This window comes from Myzus persicae, unplaced genomic scaffold, assembly GCF_001856785.1.
Source record: "Myzus persicae strain clone G006 unplaced genomic scaffold, MPER_G0061.0, whole genome shotgun sequence".
Classification (NCBI taxonomy): domain Eukaryota; kingdom Metazoa; phylum Arthropoda; class Insecta; order Hemiptera; family Aphididae; genus Myzus; species Myzus persicae.
Window position 1 is genome coordinate 106,268 of NW_019103547.1, and position 26,174 is coordinate 132,441.

At 28.4% G+C, this 26,174-nt stretch overlaps 3 protein-coding genes across 4 annotated transcripts; 1 reads left to right on the plus strand and 2 right to left on the minus strand.

Annotated features, from left to right (window-relative positions):
• The first annotated feature begins 5 nt into the window (after positions 1-5).
• Positions 6-2,106, plus strand: LOC111034727. The gene is made up of 2 exons (XM_022316062.1): positions 6-405; positions 1,903-2,106. The coding sequence occupies exons 1-2, from the start codon at positions 230-232 to the stop codon at positions 2,054-2,056; spliced, it is 330 nt and encodes a 109-aa protein (XP_022171754.1). The 5' UTR covers positions 6-229; the 3' UTR covers positions 2,057-2,106.
• A 651-nt stretch (positions 2,107-2,757) lies between these two features.
• Positions 2,758-13,909, minus strand: LOC111034728 (carboxypeptidase E-like). Its single transcript, XM_022316063.1, has 11 exons — positions 13,792-13,909; positions 10,408-10,734; positions 9,995-10,239; positions 9,713-9,909; positions 9,488-9,643; positions 8,837-9,003; positions 8,604-8,740; positions 5,316-5,455; positions 3,461-3,587; positions 3,188-3,336; positions 2,758-3,040 (listed from the first exon to the last, which is right to left on the minus strand). Exons 2-11 carry the CDS (start codon positions 10,434-10,436, stop codon positions 2,954-2,956), a joined length of 1,434 nt encoding a protein of 477 aa, XP_022171755.1. The 5' UTR covers positions 10,437-10,734; positions 13,792-13,909; the 3' UTR covers positions 2,758-2,953.
• Positions 13,910-21,661: 7,752 nt separating this feature from the next.
• LOC111034733 (NAD-dependent histone deacetylase Sir2-like) lies at positions 21,662-25,677 on the minus strand. 2 transcript variants are annotated; one of them, XM_022316070.1, is made up of 13 exons: positions 25,459-25,677; positions 24,316-24,442; positions 24,148-24,248; positions 23,976-24,091; positions 23,791-23,913; positions 23,514-23,707; positions 23,347-23,453; positions 23,167-23,283; positions 22,963-23,106; positions 22,776-22,893; positions 22,611-22,697; positions 22,333-22,553; positions 21,662-22,266 (listed from the first exon to the last, which is right to left on the minus strand). In XM_022316070.1, exons 1-13 carry the CDS (start codon positions 25,610-25,612, stop codon positions 22,136-22,138), a joined length of 1,740 nt encoding a protein of 579 aa, XP_022171762.1. In that variant the 5' UTR covers positions 25,613-25,677; the 3' UTR covers positions 21,662-22,135. The 2 variants fall into 2 exon arrangements, with proteins under 2 accessions (XP_022171762.1, XP_022171763.1); XM_022316071.1 differs by having other exon boundaries at positions 22,036-22,266; positions 22,333-22,544.
• Positions 25,678-26,174: the final 497 nt, after the last annotated feature.

The following is a 26,174-nucleotide window of genomic DNA, read 5'->3' on the forward strand; positions in this document are numbered from 1 at the left end:
TCATTATACCTACGAACCTAACTTATAGGTAAATACTAAATATATTTAATACATTATTGTCTATTTTCCTATTTCATATTTTTATTTATAGGATTTCATTTCGTGGTTTTCAAAAGTTTTAGCAATATCGCATACTATTAAACAAATTTTTTTTTTTCGGATTAAGGCTTCGACTTCTGAGGTCATTAGCTTGGTACTATGAAGAGGGGCGTTGATTGAAACACGTTTGATGAGTGGCAAGGATGTGTTGCTAAAAACTCAGGTGGTCACCCATCCGAGTTCTAACAACGACGGCCGGTACGTCGTACTCTTGAACGTTGCCGCAGACGAGCGTGCAACCGGTCCTCACCAAGCTACCATCAATATTTTATATGATAAACGAAAAACAATGTTTGGTCGACTTAGGTAGGTACCTATTATTAAATAATATGATATAAAAGTACAAAAATGAATAATTGTATTGAACTATTTAACTTATTTTAATCACAATAGTAATAATATTATAATTCATAGCATAATCATTGAATTGTTTAGTGACTTTTAGTAAGGGGATTTTTTTCCTATTACAAGGGTTTTAAATGGGAAACTAAGTCTTGTTTGAGGGACCATTAGCTCATTGTAATTGATACATTCAATCATTTAAATGTTTAGTGATTGTTCATACAATAATGCAAATATGCAATCCAGCATGAGTTTTTCAATAACTATAATTTTCCTATACTATAAATTAAGTAAAAATTATTATCTAGTTATAAATGTAGATATATTTTATTTTGTATACGTAGTTTGGTGATAGTTAAAAGTTTGTATTTAAGTTTTTGAGTAGAACGATGCATATAATATATTGATTTTACCATGATATGTGTTTTTTTATTTTTATTTTTTGAGATTGTGTGCAATGTACATTATGCATGATAAATAGTTATACATTCTTTGATTTACTACTTTAAGGGTCGTTCTTGGTAGAAAATTGAAATCTAGTTGGATCTATTACATGGGAAACATTGAATATTTCCAGTAGTTTACATAAACGTCAGGAAAACAAAAAAAAAGAATTTTTACGCGACCCCGGTTTTTAATAAAATAAATTTATTAAATTAAATTTTTATATGTAAGGAATGAAATTTTAAACATGGTGGTAGGTAGGACATTTTTTTTTCCTAGTTATTTTGAAAAGTACTGAATAATACTATAACCTTGGGGGTCAATATAGTTCTAGCTAGGGTATTATAGAATACAGAATTATATTATATTAATATATAATACTTAAAATTGTACCTATACCTAGGGGCTAGGAGCTAAGATACTCTAAAAGTATTGGTAGCTGGTTCATTATACTTACCTATATCAAGTAAATCATTATTTTGAATTACATACAGTCAAATCATAAATTTACCTGAAAAATTAAAATTTGCTGTATAACACTATAAGTCTATATTAGGCAGTACGCTACTATACATATAATAATATAAATCAAAATAAAGATATTTTAAATAAATTATACATTAACAAATTTAACACTACGACTTGTGTTATAAGTTCTTTGTTTTAGTAAAAAAAAATTAAGAATAAAAATGTATGTCTGGTGTAATGGTGCATTGGTGCCTACCCGGATATCAAAGATAATACGTGATAATTTAAGAATCTGTGTTGTTGATGGCCGGTGAAGTCAATATAATGTATAGATACTAGGCAGGTTGTCAAGAACATGATGACAGAGTGTTAAGTACGAACAGTAGTTGGAGCCTATATAATACTGCATGGGCGCCGTGTACAGGGGGGCTCGGGGGCTACAGCCCCCCATGAGCTTTGTATAGCGGAGCTCAGCCCCCTACGGCCTCACGGTTCTTATATTATAAAATAAGTCACAAGTCATAATAAATCATTTTCTGCCCTTCGCAGACTTAAGACATACATCAGGAGTACAATGAGTCAAACACGGTTGAATGATATTGCCATTCTTCATTTGCACCGTGATGAAGAAATAAATGTAGAAACTGTCGCAAACCAATTCATCGACATTTCCAAAGTGCGGAAAAATACATTTTCTTTATAAAATGTGTAACTTTCAAAATAAATTGGCATTTTTTAATTTTTGTCTTATGATTTTTTATGATAATACTATTATAATTTTATAACATACAAAACAACAATTAACTAAATTTTAATAGTTGATTGTTTAGCGAAAAATTTAAATAAAACGAAAATATTTATGTAAAACTTCAGTAAAAGTGTTCATAAAATAGTGAACACCCATGATATTTTTAAAACCTGGCGCCTATATATAATAGTATATTAGTATACATTTTTCAAAGCTGGATATTTCGAAGGAAGCGATAAATCCCAGTACAGCAACAGTCAATTATTACCTATACTGTTTGTACTTATTGATAAAATATATTAGGTTAGGAAGTTAGGAGCACAGCCACACATGTACTCGACTAGTACTCTGTATAGTTTTACTTTATAAGCAACAATATGCACTGTTCCATTAAACTGCAATTTTGTATTATATCTATTTTAAATTTTAAATCTAGTTAATTAGATGAATAATATATAATAATTAATTATCATTATATATAGAATCTAAGATTAGATAAGAATAATGTATTGCATTTTAAGCTTATCATAATTTGAACTATTTATAATATCATAATATTTTTTCACAAACGTTTTACGCTTAAACAACATAAGAAAAACTCAACAGTTGAAGTATAAATTCCGGCCTCCGGGGATTAGTAAAGTTAAACACTGTAATGTTAATTTAATTAAATTAAATAGTTATATTATGTCGCCATATACGACTATACTTCTATAGTTCTAAAGACAATTATAATAAAGTTGTGCTAGTATTGACAAATAAACTCTTCATTGATATTTATTGATGAATTATATTATGTATTGTGCCAAAATGGATGTGTAGGCACTAATGTTGAAAGGAGATTGATTCGTACTAAAACATTTGTAGTTTATTTGCATTGTTTGAATTGGAATATGCAAAACGCTTTCTTTTTTTACTATAATTACTGGGTAAAATTATCTGAAAACAGAAATTATAATTAAAACACTTAAATATCTAATTAAACTTTAAAGCAACTAACTGGAGTAAATATTAAAATAGAGTATTCTATTTAATGTATTCAAAAAAGTTAGTGTTAAATATAAAAGGACGTCTTTGGAAACTAACCGGCTGCAACGTAAAGTTCATTATTTTTGCTTCATTATGGTATTTGTTTTCGACAGTAACCAATTTAGTCGAAGATAAATATCCATCCATGGAAGCCGTGACGTGATAATCACCATCTGTGAGCAGTCTATAATAGTCTCCGTCTTGAACTAGAATTTTCCAAAAACATCGAATCAAATTTGTTACATATCACAAAAATGTCATTGCATATTTGCATTATATAACTATTAGACTATCAAATATACACTTTATTATTTTAAATTTTAAATTTACCAGAAGTTACATCGTGTAAGATTGGTGACAGTTGACCGTTAGTAACATTTACCACTTTGATAAATGCATTTACTAATGGTTTTAACGTAACCGCGTCTTTAATTATTCCTTTAATTCCTATGTGTGACTGAAATATTTTAAACAATACAAATTTCAAATATTATAATATTAAAGTAAAAAAAATCTAAGAAAATATTATAATATACTCGTATATATATACTAGCTATTATTAAGAATTTATTTGAAAATACTGTACGTAGTTACTTTACGGAAATTCATAAATTAAATTTGAAATAATATATATAGGTGCATTTTTACGCAGTGCATCACCAAGCATACTCACTGCCATTTTCCCCTTTGTTCATAAATTTATTCAAATTTTAATTTTTGAAATTTTTTATATACATATAAAAGCGATATTTTCAAATACTCAGATTTTGTACCGTTTAAAAAGTGTACTGTGGCGGCATCAACTTCTTTTTAACCATAAATTGTTCATTAGACACATTTGTATGTGAATGATGTAGGTACCTAAATTAAAATTCTAATGGTATATCATTGCCAACCAAGGATAATAATTAAAAGGTACATAATAAAAGTCCATGATTAGTGATAAGGATAACCTATATTTTGTTTAACAGATACCTATGAAGGCTATGATTACTTGGAAATTATAGTAATTAATTTTAATCTATCATCATTTTATAACTTATAAAAATTGTCGGAGTATAATAATTACTAAACAGTAAATTAAAAATTGGATAGTATAATTTGGTAACGGTGTTGTAAGCGATCTACTTGTAACTCACCGGTGTAGTAAGCAATCTACCATACTTTTCCGCTATCTACGCGCATTGGTGTCGTAACTCGTAAGTGATCTACAAAAACTACTTATATAAATAGTAAATTCAAATTTGTTGCTAATTGATCGCAGAGGAACTCAAGAACTTAGTATCCTATACGGTTTGCTATGTGGTAAAATAGCTTCCCAATACCTACCTTTTATCTCTATTAAATTTTAAAGTTCTTCAGAGACACACCAGATCACACGCTCTATTCTTAATTTCAACTTACACCACGCCACCACCAGATATTTATCTAATTAACCATCAAGGGCATCATAGCTCATGTTAAATGCCAATGAGGCCACGCGAACCTTAATTTTCTACTTCAGTATAGTATTGTTATTTCATCACTTTGTACTATTTTATGTTGGAAATAATTAAATTGTAAATACGTATATTGTAATTTTTAACAAAAATGTAAAAGGGTATTTCACTATCACCAGTATAATACAATAAATAAACAACGAGTTGTATGCGTACGCACCACCAATAATCAACGGATATAACTGGTAGAATGAAATTATAATAATTGTGTGGTTTATCCCATAAATTGTGTATCATGTATTCATGTTTATCAACAAGGATTTTTGATTAGGTTGGTAGTTCACAAAAATTATGGTAGATCACTTACGACACCCCGTTACGGCGTTACCTATACATATTTTATAGCTTAAAACTGTTTAGGCTTGTATTACCGTGGAATACAGGACTTTAGATGGTGTAAAATCGAAGTATTTAAAAATATGGTCCTTAAGTACACTTAAAAATTAAAATCACTTACAAATAAGAATTCAGATAAATTCTTTATTAAGTAAAGGAAAAAATGGGGAGGAGGGGCGGTTGAGTATGCTTTGTGTATCATTTAGTGTAGTACATGGATGAATGTAGAAAAATATTTGATTGAGTATGGAGACAGAACCCTTTGTCCCTTTACCTCCTGAATTTTTCCCTTATATCTGGATAAACGAATATCATATAATATATTCAGTTATTAATTAATTGACATATACCTGCCAAATCAAGTTGATAAGTGCGTTTTTGTTTCTATTCCATTCTTTTTCTAGTTCACTTTCTTTTGTATATTTGTCACAACCCAGCTCTAAGGTAATTTCAAAATCATTGGAAGATAAGTAGTTAAAGTCTTGCATTCCTGAAATACAATTTTAAATATTAAGTTTATGATTTGGGTGTTCCAAGTTATCATAAATTCATTACAATAACAACTCGTTTACGCGTTTGCCTACAGAGTATAAAACTTCATACATTTTCGTTATTAAAGTGAATATGGAAACCTTCAGCTCCATTCGTTATTGTTAGTTGTTTATAACTTGGTTTCACAGGGATAGGACGATAGGTTAAAGCCGTTGAATTAGTAAAATGTATTTTTATGATACAAAAACATAATTATTAATTTACGAAGTATAATCCATATCGAGCGGGGCTCAGGGCAATAGTAATAGGCACTAATAGCTATTCAATTTGCAAAATATATTATAAAATATATTATCTACCTATATATCAATTCTTCTAGTGGCACATATCTATATATCTATATACGGCAAACCGAAAAAACTATTTAAGCCATCTACCAATATTGGTATTATTATTTGTATACTCCCTTAATAATGAACTACTACTTTGTATTCAATGAAATCAAGATTGGACTAAATGCAATATGTACAAAATAATTGGTTCAAAATATTATAGGTACTGGTTATTTGTACAACTATACGTCAATATCTACTCAATATACCTATATGAAAATAGACATGTTTATTTACCATTTATGTATATTATACACCTGATGTAACAAATATTTCTGAAAAAATAATTTACTCTTGAATTTTTAAAAATAAAATAATTATTTTATACATAAATTTTAACGATACAAGAAAATATAAGTGCAAGTTATGAAAATTATTTGTCATAATAATTGTATTTATTAACCTATTAATTGTAATGTATATATGTATTGTATTAAGCTTAAGTACGGCAAGTAAGTAATTAAAGTACGTATCATATAAATGTCAATAATTTTTAATAACCAACACATAATGTTACTTTATTGTTTATTTAAATTTAGTATTGGAAGTTTTAAGGGTTAATATGTTTAAGTACTTAGTCTAAATATTGTATTATCTAATATTATAAAATCAATTGTATAAGATATATTTATCCTAATCCATATGTAGGTAATATATGAAAATATAATTATTTATATATTTATAATACCTAAATATTATATAGAGTTATTTTTAAAGTACCTAATCAGTTTTTGCGAATTTTTTTTTTTTACTTAATTTGAATTTATCATAATAGAACATTTTTGAATAACTAGCTTATTAGTTATAACCAAGGATCGGAAGGGTTTCGGAACTAATTCTGGTTCGATATAATTTCAATCCATACTAGATATGTTTCAAATACAAAAACATTAAAAATATTTAATCATTCAGTGTATAATAGTATGATTATAATATAAAGTAATAAGTAATAACTAATAATTAATTGTTATAACTATAGACAGTACTTCGTAGTTATAATACCCACACATTTGTTGTATCCACCTTACATACATACGACATTGCAAATTTTCGTTCACTGATTAAAAATTAAAAATAAATTCACTATACTAATATAATATAGTAAAAAATGTGTCCAACATTGAATTTCAACCCATACAATATCTTTATTTATCATTATCAACATTGTCATTATTGTCGTTGTAGATTAGATTAATACTTCCCTAAAATATCATGTAGTAGGCACTTATCTAAAATACTTACATACCATACGATTGTTTTTTTATAGTTAAAGAAACCCTGGTTTGTAACGACCGTCCCAATTTTCTGACGAACGGGTCCAGTAGTGTGGTGTTAGTTTTGATATTAGAATGATGAAATTATCTGTTATACAACTTTTAGGTAAGGTTATATGGGCTTAAGTGTCACCACATTTTTTCGATATTTTAATTTAAGTTAGATATAGGTATATGAAATATCACACATTGAAAATTTTTATATCTCGCTTAAAAATTAAAATATCGAGAAAACACTTTCATTTGAGTACAAATAATTTTCTTACCTAAAAGTTTGATAGTAGGTCGATTCACTCTAATATTAAAACTAACAGCATATTATTGAAACTAGTGAGCGAAAATTTGATTTATCGTACGGAGACAACTAAGTACAAACGCATGGGTAGCGTCCATGTATAATAATACTATAATATATTATAATTCTATAATAACATAATACTTTTGTCTCATTTAACATTATATATAATATATGTAAATCATGCTGAAAACTAAAATCCCAGGTGAAATGTATAAAGAAAATGACTATTCAATTCGGTAAGGATTTTTATAATTTTGAATTTTGATACATATAATCACTATAAGTACATTTTCATTCGAAAATTATTTGTTTTTATCAAAAGGTATACTTATTACTTAGTAACTTTATATTTAATAGTTATAGTATATAAGTATAGTATGATATAACAATATTAAGGAGGTTGTTTCTTATCATGAGCCAAACGACAAGTTGCAATTATTATTTTCAATAGTTTTAAATAAAATAATTAAAATTTATGTCTGGTTTTTCAGTACTTTTTATTTATTTATTTTATTTCATTTTAATTAACTTACACCAGTAGGGCAATTTGATAAAGAGTGTTTAAGAACATTTACAATATTAAATACTTATAAAGTAATTAAACAGAGGTTAAATATTTGATTCAAATAGATAGAGATAACAAATGTGAAAGAAAAGAAAAAAAGAGTTATAAATAAGGTATACAGTAATATTATTCTAACTATAGAATTATTGAAGTTTTGTTAATTGGTCAATTTTTCAAATTTATTTACATGTTTTGAATTAATGACCCTGCATATTATTACAAACATTTTATGTTTAGATAGGTAAATCATGTAATGAGGTGGGAAATATTGGTATAAGTTAGTATAAGCTTACCTATACAGTATCTAGACCTTAAATGCTTATTACTTTATGAACTACAATGATTTTTTAATAACTTCAATAAATATAAACATTTTTTTTTTTTAATGTTCCTATATAGTTTCGAAGTAATAATGAGTGTCACGCTAAAATTATAAATTGATAACCCCATGGCCCATAGTTATATAGTACAGACTACAAATACCCGTCCGTAAATATATCCGTCCTCATTAAAATGGTTTTCAATTATAATTAATCATTTATTGTATTTATTTCTATTTAATAAAATATTTAGTTTTATGATTATCTATGTAAATAATTATTCATTTCAAATCTTACCTCCTCTAACACTATACCATTTAGCTCCATTAGTGATACCACCTTCTTTGCCAAAATTTTTGTCACCACCTCTACACGGCATTCTATTTGGATTGGCCATATCTGCGTGATAATTTGCATAGGATAAAGCTAACCATCTAAATAAATATGTAAAAATGTTATAAACCCCAAATAATACAATATAGTTAGTATAAGTTGTAAATGTTTAAACAATATTTATATCAAAACATTACTTGAAAGTTTCGTCGTCGGGACTTGTGGCATATTCGCCCTGCACATTGCCATATCTACTGGCGTCGTATGGATAATTGGCAACTAAATCGCCTCCGTGAAGATTAGCTGAAGCCACGAACGGTATAGACATGATCATTTGCATTACAGCCTTGGTTTCTGGTTGCACCTATATGCGGGCACAGGTATACAAATACATAATAAATAATAATTATGCAATTACACCTGACACCATTAAAATGTTTTAATATTATACTTATTTCTATAACTAATTATTAAACTTTGCCTTAATTAAAAAAGAAGTAGATCATTAGTTATTGAACAAACAACTAATTAATGTACACTAGTATTTGCTCTATAATAAATATAGGTATACAAAACAAATAATCTAATTATTGTCAATAAAAAAAATCGTGTATGTAATTCATACAGATATACTCAAGAAGTTCTAAAACTATAAAAAATTAAAAATTGTTTGTTTTTTCATAAAATAAATAAAATGTGGTATGGGTAAAAGTTAATGAAATAAATGTATTATAAATATCTTTATTTTCAATTTAATTTAGGTTAACAATAATGATAAATGGAGAACAATTTTTTTAAAGAAAGCAAAAAAAAACCTAAAATTCAAATAATTCAAAAATAGCAATTACCGGTTGTGCCAAATGATCTACCATTTGCATCAAATGATTGTTGATGTCTTTGTAGTATGCTTCGTTATCAAAAACGATTCGGTCTAAATCTGGGAAATTTCTATTTAAATCTACACCCTCGGCGTTGTCTCTCCCGATTAAATAGTTGCTACCTCCCTAATAAATGTATGAGATATCAAATTTATTTAAATCATCGTTATGCAATTTCAACTAATAATACTGTACATCATCTGTTGATCTTTGCCATCCGTCTGGATTCATTGACGGCATGAGGTGAATCCTAGTTTTGGTAATTAATTTTACTATTTCTTCGTTTCCGGCTTTATACTCTTCACAAATGTAATCCGCCAATTTCAACAGTAACTCCCTTCCGAGTACTTCGTTGCCATGCATATTAGCTATGTATTTGAACTCTGGATCCACTATAGAAATTCGATGAACGATAAAGAGTAATTTTTAAAATTATGAGGCAGGTATAGTGATACAATTAATAAAAAATGTAAGTACGTGGTTTGTGGTAATTTGGATGAATTGAAAACACGACGACTAAAAGTGGACGGCCTTCTACGGAGTCTTCCGATAGCCTATACAGACTAGTGATGCTTGGGCATTTTTCCCGTATTTGCAAAATGACATCGTACATTTCTTCATTGTTGTGGTGCTTGAATTGGAACTCCTTTAGTTCGGTCGAATTTGCGTTAATCGCAAAAACGACTAACCACAATAAAGCCCACACCGGAGCTACGGGTGATCTGCATAATATTATGTTTACAGGTATATAAATATATTTGTGTACAAAAGCTAATAGGTAATACTGTTACTGTTAATTGTAATAACTTATACGTATGTTAACTTTGAATATGTGAATAATGTGAACAAAAATAATAATTTTATTAATATATTATAATTTATATTCTTACCCAAACATCTGGATTTGCTTATTGATCATTGTAATTTAATAATAGGAGTAATAAGACATTGCAGCGTCTATTATTGCTTCGATGATATTATTATTGGATTATTATATTATGATGATTTTATTGAACAGTTCTCCGGAATGGCGTGTAACTACGCGGATAACTTCTACAGCAGCAGTAACGTCCAGCTGGCTATAACAGAATGGCAATGCAAGCTCTCGGTCTGAGCATGCTCAAAACGTGTGTACGGTAAGTCCATCCCACCCACCAGGGCTTCTATAATAGTATATATTGATTTCGCGCCGAGTATACGTAGTATTACGTCAAGACCTGTAACCACAATTTTTCTCTCTGTTGTTAAAGCAAAACAGTTAATAATTAACATAGTTTAAAGTGTTCGCCTCGTTTACATGTACATAATTTGAATGCATATAGCAAAATATTACAAAAGCTTCGACAGCTTTCCTACGACTTTCGTAATATAATGACCATTAATTGCTAACTATTTTCTCTATACTTTTCAACTGATGAAATATTTAAACGTATACCTAAGATTGTTGCTTCCGTCATATGTTCAGCAGACAGCAATCAGCAGACAACTCAGAATGTTAATAGCTAGATATAGGTTAATAGGTTATATAATATATATATAGGTAGTTATTGAGAATTTAAGGGCATAATATACGTACTAATTTAATTATTTTGATATTATTCATAGGTACATATACCAAAATGGCAAATACCCTGTAATATATATAAAAATATATTTAAATTCTATTAGATATCGTTAGACAAGAATTACAAGAGCAGTATTTATTCGCAATAAAAAAGTACTACCTAAACGTTTGACAGTTACCTACTGTGTTAGCAGTTCAGCACTGTTGAGTTACTGATTTTGGGTTCAGCATTTATTGGAACATAAACAAATCAATGAACATACATGAATGTGTACATTTACAATGAACATCGACAGTTATTTGATATTATGAAATATGTGTTTTGACTTACTGACGTATATTAGGTAAACTAACGTCGTTACAACCAAACTCATTACAATTAAATCGTCGTTTGGCTAGTAGCATCGAATAATATTACAGATATACCTAATATATATTTACTATATTTAAGAACCATTGCAATTCAATTAATAACATACCGAGGTTATACAAAAAATAAGTATAAACATTATTTGTTTACTTCCTTTTATATAATCAGTATATAATTATGTAGTTAAAAAAACTACCTACATGTAACAAAAGTTTATAAACAGTTAGCTTATCAAATGGTTAAATATAGCACAAGTTTTGAATGATTTTGAAGACCAATCGTTAATAATATTAAATGTAGGTAGATACTTTGTAGAACTAGCTAGTAGCTACAATTTACAAATAAATAATAATGTTTAATACCTGGTTGAGATACCTATTGATTATGAAATACCTAAAAGTTTCTTTTGAGTTTAAGGTTTATGATAAAACTGCAGTGAATTGCCAGTAATGTAGATATATACTTTGTAATTATTATTTATTTTGGTGTTATTCTTATATTTTGATTTGTTAATTATTAATTTGTGAAACACATTGTATACCTATTTTATAAACTGTAGGTATTTTTATATTTTATAGTATAGGCACCTCCATGGTTTCGTGAATTCACTATAGCCTTGAAAATGTAATGCTTATCGAAAGATCTATAGTCTCGAGGCAATATAAGTAGATACATAAACAAGTCTGGCTCGGTTTCCTATATATGCCTATGAGTACTGAGTAGTATGTAAACATTATATAAAATAAACGGGGGATTCTCCAAACAAATTCTGACTTTTGGAACTTTTAAATATAGAACGTGTTTTCAAATACATAGATTCTGTATACATAAGAAGTATTCTGTGATGATACAAACATATAACTTTTACATGGGAATCAGTAAATACGACTTGCCACCCATTTTTACTGTAAATTGTAAAGTAAATGGTATTTTAGGAAACGTTGATACATCCTAAATGAAAACTAAACAAGTAGTTTCGAAGTTATAAAACTTCCCATATTTTTTATTATTTTCATGGAGTATATTAACTATCCTTAGTATAGCTACATAAAGTATAATTATAAGTCAAAAACTACTGTTTTGAATTTAGTTTTACATCAACATATTCTAAATAATGATCTGTTTTACAATTTAAAGTAATAATTGGGGTTTCAAAAAAATTAGCCTGTATTGCCACAGGACATTCCTTAATTAATTACACAAAAAATCAAAACATTAAATGGTCTTTTTAAGTAATAGGTCAGTATAACTTTCTTAAAAATTCAAAAAATGAGAATTTGAATAAATATATAACTAAAAGAAATTCTGAGGAGAGCATCATTTTTAGTAAATGTTACCTGGGTTACCTTGGTAAATTCATTCTGTATTTTTTTACACATATACCACATATTTTTAGGTACCTACATAACATACCTAATACAAATAATAATATTCGGAAGAAATATGTATTTACAAGAAAATATTCCGAAAAACATTAAGAAAATGATAAATAAATCTAAAAAATTATCAACATGGCAACATAGTATGTATAAAGATACATTATGTCGCATATCATATTATGTTTAATGTTTAAATATAATATATGTTATGTTCGGTTTCAGAAATACCGGCAACTGGCAAGGTATTACCATATTTATTTATGAGATTATTTTATTATTATTTATAACGCCTCAAATCAAGCAAAAGTACCTATAGTAAAATGTACAGTACCTATTTAATATATATACACATTAATACAGTATAATTTATAATATATATACATAAACAATTACCTATAATAGGTCTAAAGCTAACTTGTATGCATGATACAACCAACAAGCAAAAGATCCGCTAAAAATCAAAAATTTAACATTATTCGAGTATTAGATAAGTACTTATTATTTTTAATTTAACAGAAAAAAGAAGGAGAGCTAATCTAAAGGAGGTAGCTAACCTACAATAGTGATTCTGACAGAAAAGTCAGCTTAAATTACTATAAGTTTATTTTATGATACATTAATTATTATACTGTTATTGCTGCAGTTGGTAATTTATTTTACTTATAGTATTACAGAAATTTGAATTAATTTTTGCTGAAAATATTGAATTTATAATATTGTTATTTGTTAAAATTTAATTACTATAATATATTTTATGTCTAGTTAATATTTATTATCTATTGAGTATTGACTATTGTTATCAACTTTCGAGTCAATACCGGCATACCACCTTATCGTAGAACGGTATGAATAGGCTTAAATGTTTCAAACATCTTGTGGGGAACTATCCTGTGCCACTCCACTTCACTCGTTGTGACTTAAAATACTTAAAATACTTAAAATAATTATTATAATTACATACCTATCTAGATAATTATTCGTTTAGCATTCGACTTTTATTCACCAAAATTCTTAGAATAATATTCTGTTTCCAAATACAAAATTTAAAAGTTATTTTGTCACTTATAAAAATAAAAAAGTAAAAACTTAAAAATGATAAAATAAACAGTAACTTACTTATACTAGCTAGTACCCTACTATACTTTTTAAGATAAAGAATTTTACTATTATACTACAAGTCTAACCTTATACAATATACAATATCAATTTCATGCGAAATTAAATACGTCACATTATGCGATACGGCATGATTGCATTGTTACATCGCTCCAATAGATAATTACATCACGATTTACTCGAAGCACAGTTTCTAGTATAATTGTATCGATGGTTTTAAGCTATGGCTAATGGCTATCAACCTTGGTAGTATGTCAGCAAAATATAATATTGTGTTAAAATGTATTAATGTAGCCATGTAGGAACATAAACAAAGTAACAGTTTCCGGGAACTACATTTCGAACCGCATCCGCGACGGCGCACCGAACAACGCTCGAGGGGTTTCGAGTACGATATTTAGCTGGTAATATTAATATAATGACCGTGATATTTAAATAGTCAATCGCAAGATACCGTACAGCGTCTTTGCGTCTTCGAAGGAAGGGTCGATGAACAGGAGTTTGGAATTAAACTTGACCATATTTGAGGATATCGCTTTAAGTACCTATGTTTAAATCAATAAATTAATTTCCATAAAAATTTCAATATGTGAAGATCATACCAGTGCCATGTAGTATATACAGAATATATAGCCAGAAAAATGTTTTGTGGAGCACTTAATTTTTTTCTCTAGTTTTTGTGGAACTTATTTTACTTTATGATAGATACCATTGTTTATAAAATATGGCACTGGGCCATACCCAATAACTGATCATTTTAAACAACTTTTAAGTTGTATTATTCTGACGTCTAAGAAAAAACCATAGGTACCTACTTACCTATAATACCGTTCGCTGGGCTCCGACTACATGGACTGCAGTTGCCTGTAATGGCGGATCTAGGGGTCAATGTTTGCTTTTTTTGGCAAAGGAGAACAATTTAAAACAACATTGTTTTACATCCTATATGTTCCCAGTATGTAGTACCTACTTAAGTAGCACTTAATACACTTCTACTTATTTGAAAAGTAGTCTATGACCAAAATATGTAATAAATTACATATTTAAAATGAAAAAAATTCAATAACCCTACCAGGACATTTTTAGTCGACAGAACTGTGATAAAGAAACACAATTACCTACTTAATACAACTATACCTATACTAATTGTCTATAAAAAAAAACTAGGAAATTTTATTCTGAAAATGTTTGTTGTACAATAAATTATGTTAAGGTTAACGATAAACGCGAGTTCCGTGGAAACGTGAGTACCTGTCTGTTACATCCAGACGTCCAGAATAGCCAGTACCTATAGGCGCTGTACAATATAGGTAGTCGGTACAAGAAAAAAACATACTACGCCATATAGTTTTTTACGAGGAGGGAATACCCCCTTTTTCATTCTGGGTTCACCTCACTGCTGCTGATAGGGCAACATGGGTGCTTCAAGGTATGCTTCTAATATCAAGTTATTATATTTAAATATATTGTAAATTGAAAAATATTGTTACCACTTACCACTATAACTTATTGTACAAATGTAGGTATGTCCAATTTGCGTTTTTCTCTAAAAAAAAAACTCCATATTTAAGAACATCACACAAACACGAGGGAGGAGGTTCAAGCCTATTTTTTATTAAAAATTTAAATGGTTATATGTATTACGAAGCTTTGTTTAAATGTTTAAATATAAATAAGTACCTATACATAGACACATAGTATACAATACACGTATATATTTTATGCTTTACTACACCACATGTCAATCAACAATATTTTAACATTTTTAATCATTTTTAAAGATTCTCAAAATTGCAAAAAGTCAACAATTCAACAATTCACACAAAAAATCATCTAAAACACTTTTTTAAAAGTTCGTCAAGCAATTACAGCGCTGTTGGGGGGGGGGGGGGGGTGTCAAGCCCCCTCACCAGGTGACAGACCACCCACTGAAAAATGTTTCGGAACATCACATGTTATTTTTATAAGAGAAAAATTATTTATTTTATCAATTTTTTTTAAAGTATTGATAATTTGAATAAATATTTTAACTTCTCTGAGTAATTTGATACCTTTAAATATTCTTACCATATTCAAATAACGAGATGATAATATATATGATTACACAGCGATTGATAAAAACAAGCGGAGCGAAGGTAGCAGAGCAAAATACTATGAAAAATACATATATAAATGAGAGACACCTCAAACGTAGACGTCCTTATGAGTATAATTTGTTGGGAAATAAAAAAAGGTGAAAAAAGTTTTTTAGCTTAATTAAATATGTAACTCATTACCTACCTCAAATGATTATGTTGTATGACCCTTCCCCCCACTCCTAAATAATATTTAATAACAGGTACCTTATACAACACCCTTTGTTTTACTATTTATATAAAACTCTTTATTTTTATATTTTATATTAACCTACAGGCTACCTAAATCATAAATTTCAAAATATCTGAAAAGTTAATTTGCACTTATTAATATACAAAAGTTCAAATTATAATATGACATAATATAATTCTATTAGTTTAAATGATTCTTTTGTCATTAAAATTTAATGAAATATGAACATTGAAAATTATATTTGATAACTTATTAAATTGTAAGTACATGTAGTTTGCATTACATGTAATATTTATGATAAATAGTAATTATATAAGTATTAAAAACATTGTTGTTTGATAGAATCAATGCCGTGTTATACCGGGGGGTAAATATAAATAAAACATAAAATACATTTATTTGAGGGAAAATGTCTATGGAGGGAGGTTAATCACTCAAAACACCCCATTGGTTACACCACTAGCGTAGATTTTATTATTTTTATTTATTCTTCAAAAAGATAACTGAACAAATAAGTGTGGGGGCCCTTATGAAAATAATTTCGTTAACGTAACTTTATATATTATTAAGTATAAATAATTTATTATATCATCATAAATACTCACTACACATAACTCAAAACAGTCAAAACATATAAGCCGAGTAATCCGGCAAAATTAAGTTAAAAACAAAAATCATATACGACGGCGCTGTCTAACGGCTAATGTCGGAAACAATCACAGTCAGTTCTTTCCTATTCAAAATAACAAAGATTAATATTGTCGTCACAAGCACAAACTTTTAAGTGTGAATTATTCTTAGAATCTTATTCTTACTTGTTGCAACTTAGCAAATATGAAATATTTTATATTATGAATTTCATATAAAAACTATTGATGAAGAATCAATCACGTTCTAAATAAAGCGCTTTCATTAGTCTTATAGTATAGTCTTATAGCCTTATGTAGTCATGTGGTTTTACGCAGATGCTAATACCTATTATCGGGAAGGATATTGGGAGGGGGGTGGCAACGGGGCTCCCATAAGATTTTAATTATTAAAAGCCACCCACAAAAAAGTTAAAGTTTTAAAGCATGTAAGTCTACAACAATTCTTCAGTTGTGAAGGCCTTTATCTTATAATGGTCCAGGGGCCACCACAACCCTATATCCGGCCCTGCCTATTATATTGTCAAGTTAAACTAATATAGATATAAATTTTAGGTATTGTGTCATCTTAGTAGGTATTCAATAAAATCTTAAAAATTCCTAGAAGCATTATAAACTATTATTTCAAGACCTGTTTTTAAAATTGTAATATTTGAAACAAAAATAGTATTCGTTGAAATAAGACTGTAAAAATTTAGTATTTAATAGGTATTCTTAAATAAAATATAAAGAAAAAGTATTTTTAATACACTTGTTAAAAAGCATTTGAAATGCCTACCGAAAAAAGTATTAATTACAAGTGGGTACCTATTCAAATACTTCACTAGACTGCCTATACCAAGTCAAAGTACAAGAGCTTATTGTTCATTTAAATTTTTTTTGTTTAGATATTGTTTATTTCAAATGAAAAAAAAGAAGATTTCATTATACTTGTAGTTATGAAGCTATTTTGTTGTCTAAGGAAGCATATAAATTTACGATTCAAAACATTTTTAATAAGTTCTTAGAAGCTTTTGATTAACTATTGTTACATAATATGAATGATATTATGATACCTAATAAATATCTTGAGGACTTGAGAACTTATATATCAATCAAATTTTCCAGTTTACTAAGTTACCTAGCTAACAAAAACAATAACTATATAAACACCATTACACCAATGTTTTCACTACAAACTTATTATTGTTTATTAAACAATTTTTGAACCACTAACATGGCAATAATGACGCATTAACATTGTACCTATTCTTAACGTTTGAAATTTTTCGACCGAGTATTTATTATTGTACATTCCGAGTATGTAACAAACTCAAAAGTTCAAAAGTCATTAAGTTTAACCGTTTTAACTATTGTAATTGGCCATGGGGTGTAGTATTTTCTGAACATATATTCTAAATAGATTCAAATTATTTATATGCTGTACACTAACTAGTTAATAGTTATGTAAATAGTTATATATTATATAATACTATATTTTATGTTATGTATTTGATTGAATATTTCCAAAAAGTATAACACATTCAAATGAGATTGAATGTTAGTCCTTGCAGTGTCGGCTATCTATATAGTATATTACTGATTAGTCGATGTACTAGCAAGTATTATGATTCAAATAATCTAATTATGCAACTATACCTATCTAAAATTAGTTTTATAATATATTTTTAGACGAACCGTTGTGCATAGGTTCTCACTCAATTGGCGGTTTTCTGGCAGTCCAGGCATAACTCAGGACCATGAAATAAATATATAAATCTCAATTAAGAAATATATAGAGTTCACGATCCACCGGTTTATTCAGCTGTCTTAATCAACTGTACCTTAATATGCAGTTATCCAGTTATACACGATTTCAAATAGTAAAAATATTTTCAATTTTCAACTTCAAAATCATTTCTGTTAGGAAAGCGAATGTAGTGTTGGTCATTTGGGAAATAAAATTTAAAAATTTCAGCAATTTTAGAAATAATCAGGGGAAAAAATTAAACTAGTTTTCTACAAAATCAATTTTCTTATTTTATTGTTATTCGAAAACGTATAACCCTAGATATGCCTACTTGAAATGTTCACCAGATGTTTAAGTATAATAGTATTTTCTATGCATCGTGCATGCCACATGGTGTAATTTTAAAAATATTATTTTGAATGAAGCATTTAGAGACATTTCAAATTGTCTATATTTTCAGTTTTTTCTCCATAAAAATCATGAAAACATTTTCGTTCTGTCAAACATTTTTCAAATAGGTACATGCGACATACCTAGTGGTAATGGTTGTATGTTGTCATTGTTACTTGTTGGTTATTGTTCTCATAAGTTGATATTAGAATATTACTGAAATTAAAAAAAAAGCTGATAGTAATTATACAAATATTTGTATGGGTACCTGAAGTTTAAATTTTTACTAAATTGGACATTCACTCGGAACTTAAGTACAAAACAATTTGCTTATATTTTTGTAATGAGGAGTGGTAATTGCACACGTAAGCCCATCGTGGAGGTGAAATAATTTCTCCTTACCCGGTGCTGTAACGTCGTCCTGACGAGTGGATCGATCAAGTCGACCGGTCGATTTCGGATGTAGGTATTTAATTTTTTTGAATACAAATCGATAAATATCGGGTACAAAAATGAAGTTAGTTAGAGAAAGTACTTGTGACTTAGGAGTTCAGCAATCAGGAGTCAGAACAACTTACCTTAATTTTTTTCTATAAATAACGATAGGTACCAACATTTTTACTTTGTCAAATAGTTTAAAAAATAAAATACTAGGTTCCTCATAACAATAAGTTGTTTGTATGCTGAAACAAAAACCCTAAAAGGCTAAAATGTATTTACTTATATATTTAATACTAAATGGTTAAGCAGCTAGAATTTTAGAATTTAAATACAAAATCAACTAAATTTACTAACATCGTCATTTGACAATCGATCGACACTCTGCAGACCTATAGCAAGCTGCGTACCTTTCTCTAACAAAACTTTAGTCTCTGGGCCAGACTTATGGAGGAGCCACCTTGCGCATGTATTTCTCTATGTAGTATGTAGGACTAAACGACACTTCAGCAATCAGCTTTATTATATCTGATAGGCAATATGTTGGAATTTTGTAGGTTACGATTTGCAATGCAATTTCCGTACATGCAACTAAGGTCCAATGTAACTTGGAACAAGTTACTCATTTAAAATTTTAATTTATACCTAATTGGTTATTAATTTTCAGTATCTTAATATGAAAGTTACAAGTTAGGTACAATTATTACACATTTATAATTCATGAATGGGGTTGCAAAATAATAAAAAACCGATACCTTGTCTATTATGATTTTTACAATAAATCTATCCAGTAGATAAATATCTGATAGTGGTTTTACAATTATGGTTGATACTTGATACACAATTATTAACATAACGACAGTAACATTATACTACCTAGCACGTGACCAGCTAATAATTCTTTATAAATTTATCAATTTAACTTTTAATTTTAAATGAAAGTTAGTAACTTACTTAACTGTTAATTGTAACAAGTCACAATAAAATGAGTAACTTATGTAACACTGTGCATAATATATAACTTAATATTGTCTATAAATTAATTTAACAGAGGAACACTTATTCAAAAACTTAAGTTAATTACTGACGTAGACTTATATGAAAGTTTGATTTTGACCCAAGCAATGCTAATTTTATTTATAACAATTAAAACCTAGTACCTTTGATGTTCATAACATTTAAGCAATTATAATCAAATGTGTAAATGATTTTATTTTCAGTTCACTAATTAGATAACAAAAGTTAGTGAATAAGCTAAACGATTTTTCTACACTACATTAGTGGTAATAAAAATAATTATTAAAAGGGTATTTATTTGTTTGCACGATTATTATAACTAAAGAAAAAGCATTATAAAAAAAATATAGAAGATTTGGTATAAACGCTATTACTTACATTAATATAATATAAATATTAGCAAATTAAAATATCCAACTTAAATTTCTAAATTTGAGTAAGTACTTAATGATTGCAAGTTAATACAGTTTTGATATTGTCTATTAAAAAATCCACCTTAACATTTAAATATTATACAGTATATAACTTATAACTTAATACTCTCAAAATAAAAAATATTTAATTACAATAGAAAATAAACTAACAACATAGTAACTAAATATAATTAATAATAATGTATTGCTAATATGTTTTCAAAGGAACGCGGTAAATTATAACATTTTGAACACATTTTTTGTTTTCCTATGTTATTATTTTTTTAATGGTGTATTGTATTGCTATGTTTAGCACAACAAAATGAGTGTCATAATAATTAAAAACTTGACATTAAAAAATACAGACTAAAAATTATTAACATTTTCCATACACCTCCACTTCAAAAAAATCATATATTTTCACTTAAAGAAAATATATTTTATATTTTTACATCTAAATAAATATAAATGCATTAATATATTATATCAGCATTTTAATTACATTTATCATTAAATATATTAAAAATAATAAACATAAGCTTATTTTCTGTAATATTTAATTACAAACAAGAATATCAAGTGTGAATAATGTAAACCCATCATTTTGATAATAAAACAAATAACTATTATAATGATGTTTAAAAATTAAACTACTTATAATTTAATTTTTAAGTAAGAACTTTCATTTTTAAATATTGATTATTATAAATTAAAAATCATCAATACACAAATTACCAATTAACCTTAATTGTAACTCCACAAGAATGATTAATGATTTAACTTGTTAACATGAAGCTTTTTTTAAAATTTTTTTTTTTTAATAAAATATACATTAGTTTGTAGATTATATTTTAATATTTTATTATAAAAAAATTTAATGATAAAAAAATATTCCTATATTCCTAGTACTTAAATAATTACAGAAAATAACTTTTGAATTGAATAATTGACGGTTATTTTCACTCGCTAATTATTAAATATTTGCAATGTGTATATACATTATATATTTACATATATTTGAAAGGTAATTTGGCTACATAAATAAAAAATGGAAAAATAATAAATTTGAGGATAAATAAAATAATAACAAACAAAGAAATATTAAGGAATACAAGATAAAAAGAAGACAATATTATACATCATTGAATGTAAGCAAAAACAATATTATTAGCTTGTGATAGTTAAGTAACAATTGAGCTAAATATATAAATTGTAATGTAATTAATTTTAATGTAACGGAGTTTCAGATTTTTCACTTGAGTCTGATTCCGTTTCACTGTCATCATTCATGTCATTTAAACCCACTTCGGCACCAGAAAACATATACCTTCTTTTTTTCAACATGTAGTATTTATTAGCTAAAAAAAAAATAATTTTTTTTAATGAACATAATATGTGAAATTAACACATTCATCGTTTATTACATGGTAAATACGCAGCTAGACTAGATTTTTGAGGATCATCTGGATCAATACCGCTATCTCTTGTAGAGTCTGTGGATAAATTTCGTTGTTCACTTGAAGTACCTGGAGTAAATCTATCATCACCAAGTGGTGGAGACATACTGTTAGCACTATCTATTGTAGAATCAGTAGACATTTCACCTTCCACAGTTTCAATTGTAGCTGCATTAGACCTATTTATACTAAATAATTGTTAGTATACAAAATTATTTTAATGCATGTAAATGTAAAAATAATACCTTGGCGATGACATTGGAGAATTCAAAGTTTTAGTTTCGGTTAACTCTTCTTTGCACCAGCATAGCTCAGTCCAATCTGAACCTAGCCTATTTTATAAATATTAGTAGAATTAGTAGAATTAAATAAAAAAACGTACAGATAGTTAATGCTTATTTAATACTTACATACGACAGAGGTGATCCACAATAACATCACTGTCACCAAGAAGTTCAACATCAAAATTCATGTGCGGAAGTCTTTCGCGATTGATTAATATTTGCGGAACACGTTTCTCCAACATATCTTTAAAAAATGATGCTTTATATTGAATTTACTACTTCTAAATTGTATTTAATTGATTATAAAACTTACTAGGTATACGAGCCACTGGTCGTACTTTTAATGATGATCCAATAACTATCAATAAATCACACATATTTTTGTCATCTTCAATTGCTTTATGGAAACTATCTGGAAGACCTTCACCGAAAAATACAATATCTGGTTTCATAATACCTAATAACATATTACAGATTATTATAATTATTGGTCATTGAAGGCATAGGGATATATTACCTGTACTATTGACACATATCGGACAACGAGGAATTCTTTGTTCAAATACATCGGGCCTTATAGTTTCTGCTGATACTTTATGTCCACATTGAGTACACGATGCAGTAGCAAAAGATCCTAATATTAAAAAACAATAAATATAATATTTTACAGAACACTCATAAAAATAAAATATCATACCATGACATTCAATAACATTATTGATACCAACAACTTGTTCCAATGTATCTATATTCTGAGTGTAGTTGCGCAAGAGTCGTCCTTTTTTTTCTAAGGCTTTAATAAACCTATGACAAAAATTTTAGTCATAATAAGGTATATTGTAATATAAATAATTAAAATCATACTGGTGGGATGGCGATGGCTTAAACTGTCCTGGATAAATTTCCCTGGCAAATTTAAAAAATGGCCTAGGGTCTTTACTGAAATAATCTATGCAAAACATAGATTGGGGATCAGGTAAGTCAGGAAATTCTGTTGCTAGCCTTGCATAAACTCCGTTGTGACTTCTAAAATCTGGTATTCCACAAGAAACCGAGACCTAGAAAAATATACAATAATCTAATGATAATTATTTATTATCAAAGTATTGATCTTATTCATAATTAATTAAAAATTACTTACGCCTGCTCCAGTAAGAACCATAATGCGATTGCTTGTTTTTAACAACCTAACAACATCATCAAGTGAACTTACGCTACTTAGACGATTTCGTATGGGAGAGTCATCTGCCATACTCATGATTATCTGTTAGATAAATTAAATTTTTTTTTTTATTTGAAATTAACCCAAGATTAAAAGTCACTTACTTTCCATAGTGTTATATCTTCTAACTCAGATGAAACAGAAGCTCCAAACACTTGATGTAACAAACGTCTTGGATTAATACCACCCAAAATTTGTCGTTGTACCCAATTCATTGTACCTACATTTATATTTTGGTTATTAATTACTTAAAATAAAATTTAACATCTTTATTACCCGGTACTATTTCAGAATGTGAGCTAGAATCTGAACTGGACGTGGAAGATGAATCATCGTCTTCAGGTTCTTCTTTAGTGTCTGAACTTTCATCAAATATACTTTATGTAACATACAAAAATGTTATGAAAAACAATATTTATATGTTAAAAAAGTATATAAAATTACCTTGAGTCTTCTGGAGATTCTGGTAGACTTGAAGACATTGTTAAAGGAGGGGTTGGTGAATTTGGTTGTAAATAATTTGGTGATAGAGTATCTAAAGATTTGTATGATTGCTGGTATAAATTGTTGGCTAAAATCATAAATTAATATTTAATTATAATATAGTTTATGTGTTGAATAAACTGCTACTATTTTTCTTTTCATTGATAGAATTGGTTTTGAATAACATAATATTTATGAAAACTACTGACCAAATTCTTTTTAATAAAATTAAGAAAAGTACTTATCATAAAACAGAATAAATAATTTAAAATTAGGTCCATAGTGGATAGCAGTCCAAAAAGATAAATTTATCATACCTAAACTAGAAGATTTAAAGGGAGGAAGCCACACTATTTGAAGTAAATTCCTTGATGTTTAAATATTATCTAGAGAAACACGAGAGTTAAATAATTAATTAGAGTAATGAAAACAAAACATAAAAATTAATTAATACATTTATAAAAAATTGATTATTATCTTCCCTTTGTGTCGAATGAAAAATACATTGGTTCATGGTTAATGAATGAATGGATTGTTAAAAATGATGATTCAATGAGTAGAATTAGATTAAATGCCATTAAATGACAATTAGCATTTTCTTTTACTATTGAATCTTAAAGAAACATGAGTCCGATTTAAATTACGCGCGACAATAAACGACTCTTAGACCGAGATTTCCATAGTACGACGAAAATATTATATTTAATACTTGACGAGATACTTAAATACGTCAATGCTGAAAGTTACGCAATACATGAAAATCTTAATAATTTAATAATTGATCAAGTTCTGTGGACTACGGCGCAGATAACCCGACAGTTATCACTCGGCACGAGCAAGTCAATTATCGGCAAGGGCCATTGATAGATAATAATATTATTATACGTCATGGAGAACTTGGAAAAGCCGCGACATGACGTAGTAACGTGGAAAAGAAAACGAAGGAACGATGACGTCAGCGTAACAGGCAGGCGGGTGAGAAGGGGGCACGCCCCGGCGAAAATACAAGTCGAGTACACGCAAACGGGAAAAAAATCCGCCATGTTTTTTGGGACGATGGGCCACCGAAGCGTCGGCCCTTCGCGTTTTTCCGTACACACTTACCGTAACATTCGCCAGACGGGAACCCGGTGAATCGCTGTCCAAAAGCTTCAAAATGCGAACTTCGGGCAATCTCATCGGCGAACGAGTACCGCATGCGTTTCGCAGGTGCCGCGGACAGATCCGTGTCGAAGTCACCGTTGTCTTCGGACGCCATTGCGCGCGTATGTGTGCGTGCTGTTTGATGGCGCGGCGGATAGTGGGTACGTCGACGCGGTGATGACGACGACAACGACACAGACGATGGCCCACCCACCACCTAGTTGTGCTACGGCAGCAGCTGCTGTATTGACGTCGACCAATGGCAGTGGGCAAATACTCACAGTGCGTCCACCTACCCGGTTGCTGGTTCCCTTTCGCCGGGTTTTTTTAAAAACTACATGAACTTTATAATATTATTTGAAATAAGCGACATACCCATGAACCTAGGTCTATGATTATAATATGAACGATCTGAATAACGTTGTTTGTAAACTTTCTCGAGTCTGTAATAACTTCGTTTATACATTATTATAATTTAATGTTTATAATAATAAGTTATATGAACATCAGAACAACATACAAGTTTTAAAAAAGTCAAGTATATAAATTATAGTAAATAATACATTTCTGTAGCTGTTGAACGTGATTTTTAAACATAGACATGATACCAATAAAATAAAATGTTTAAATGGGAATATACTACTAGTTTTAAAAATCTGGAGACCTCACACTACAAC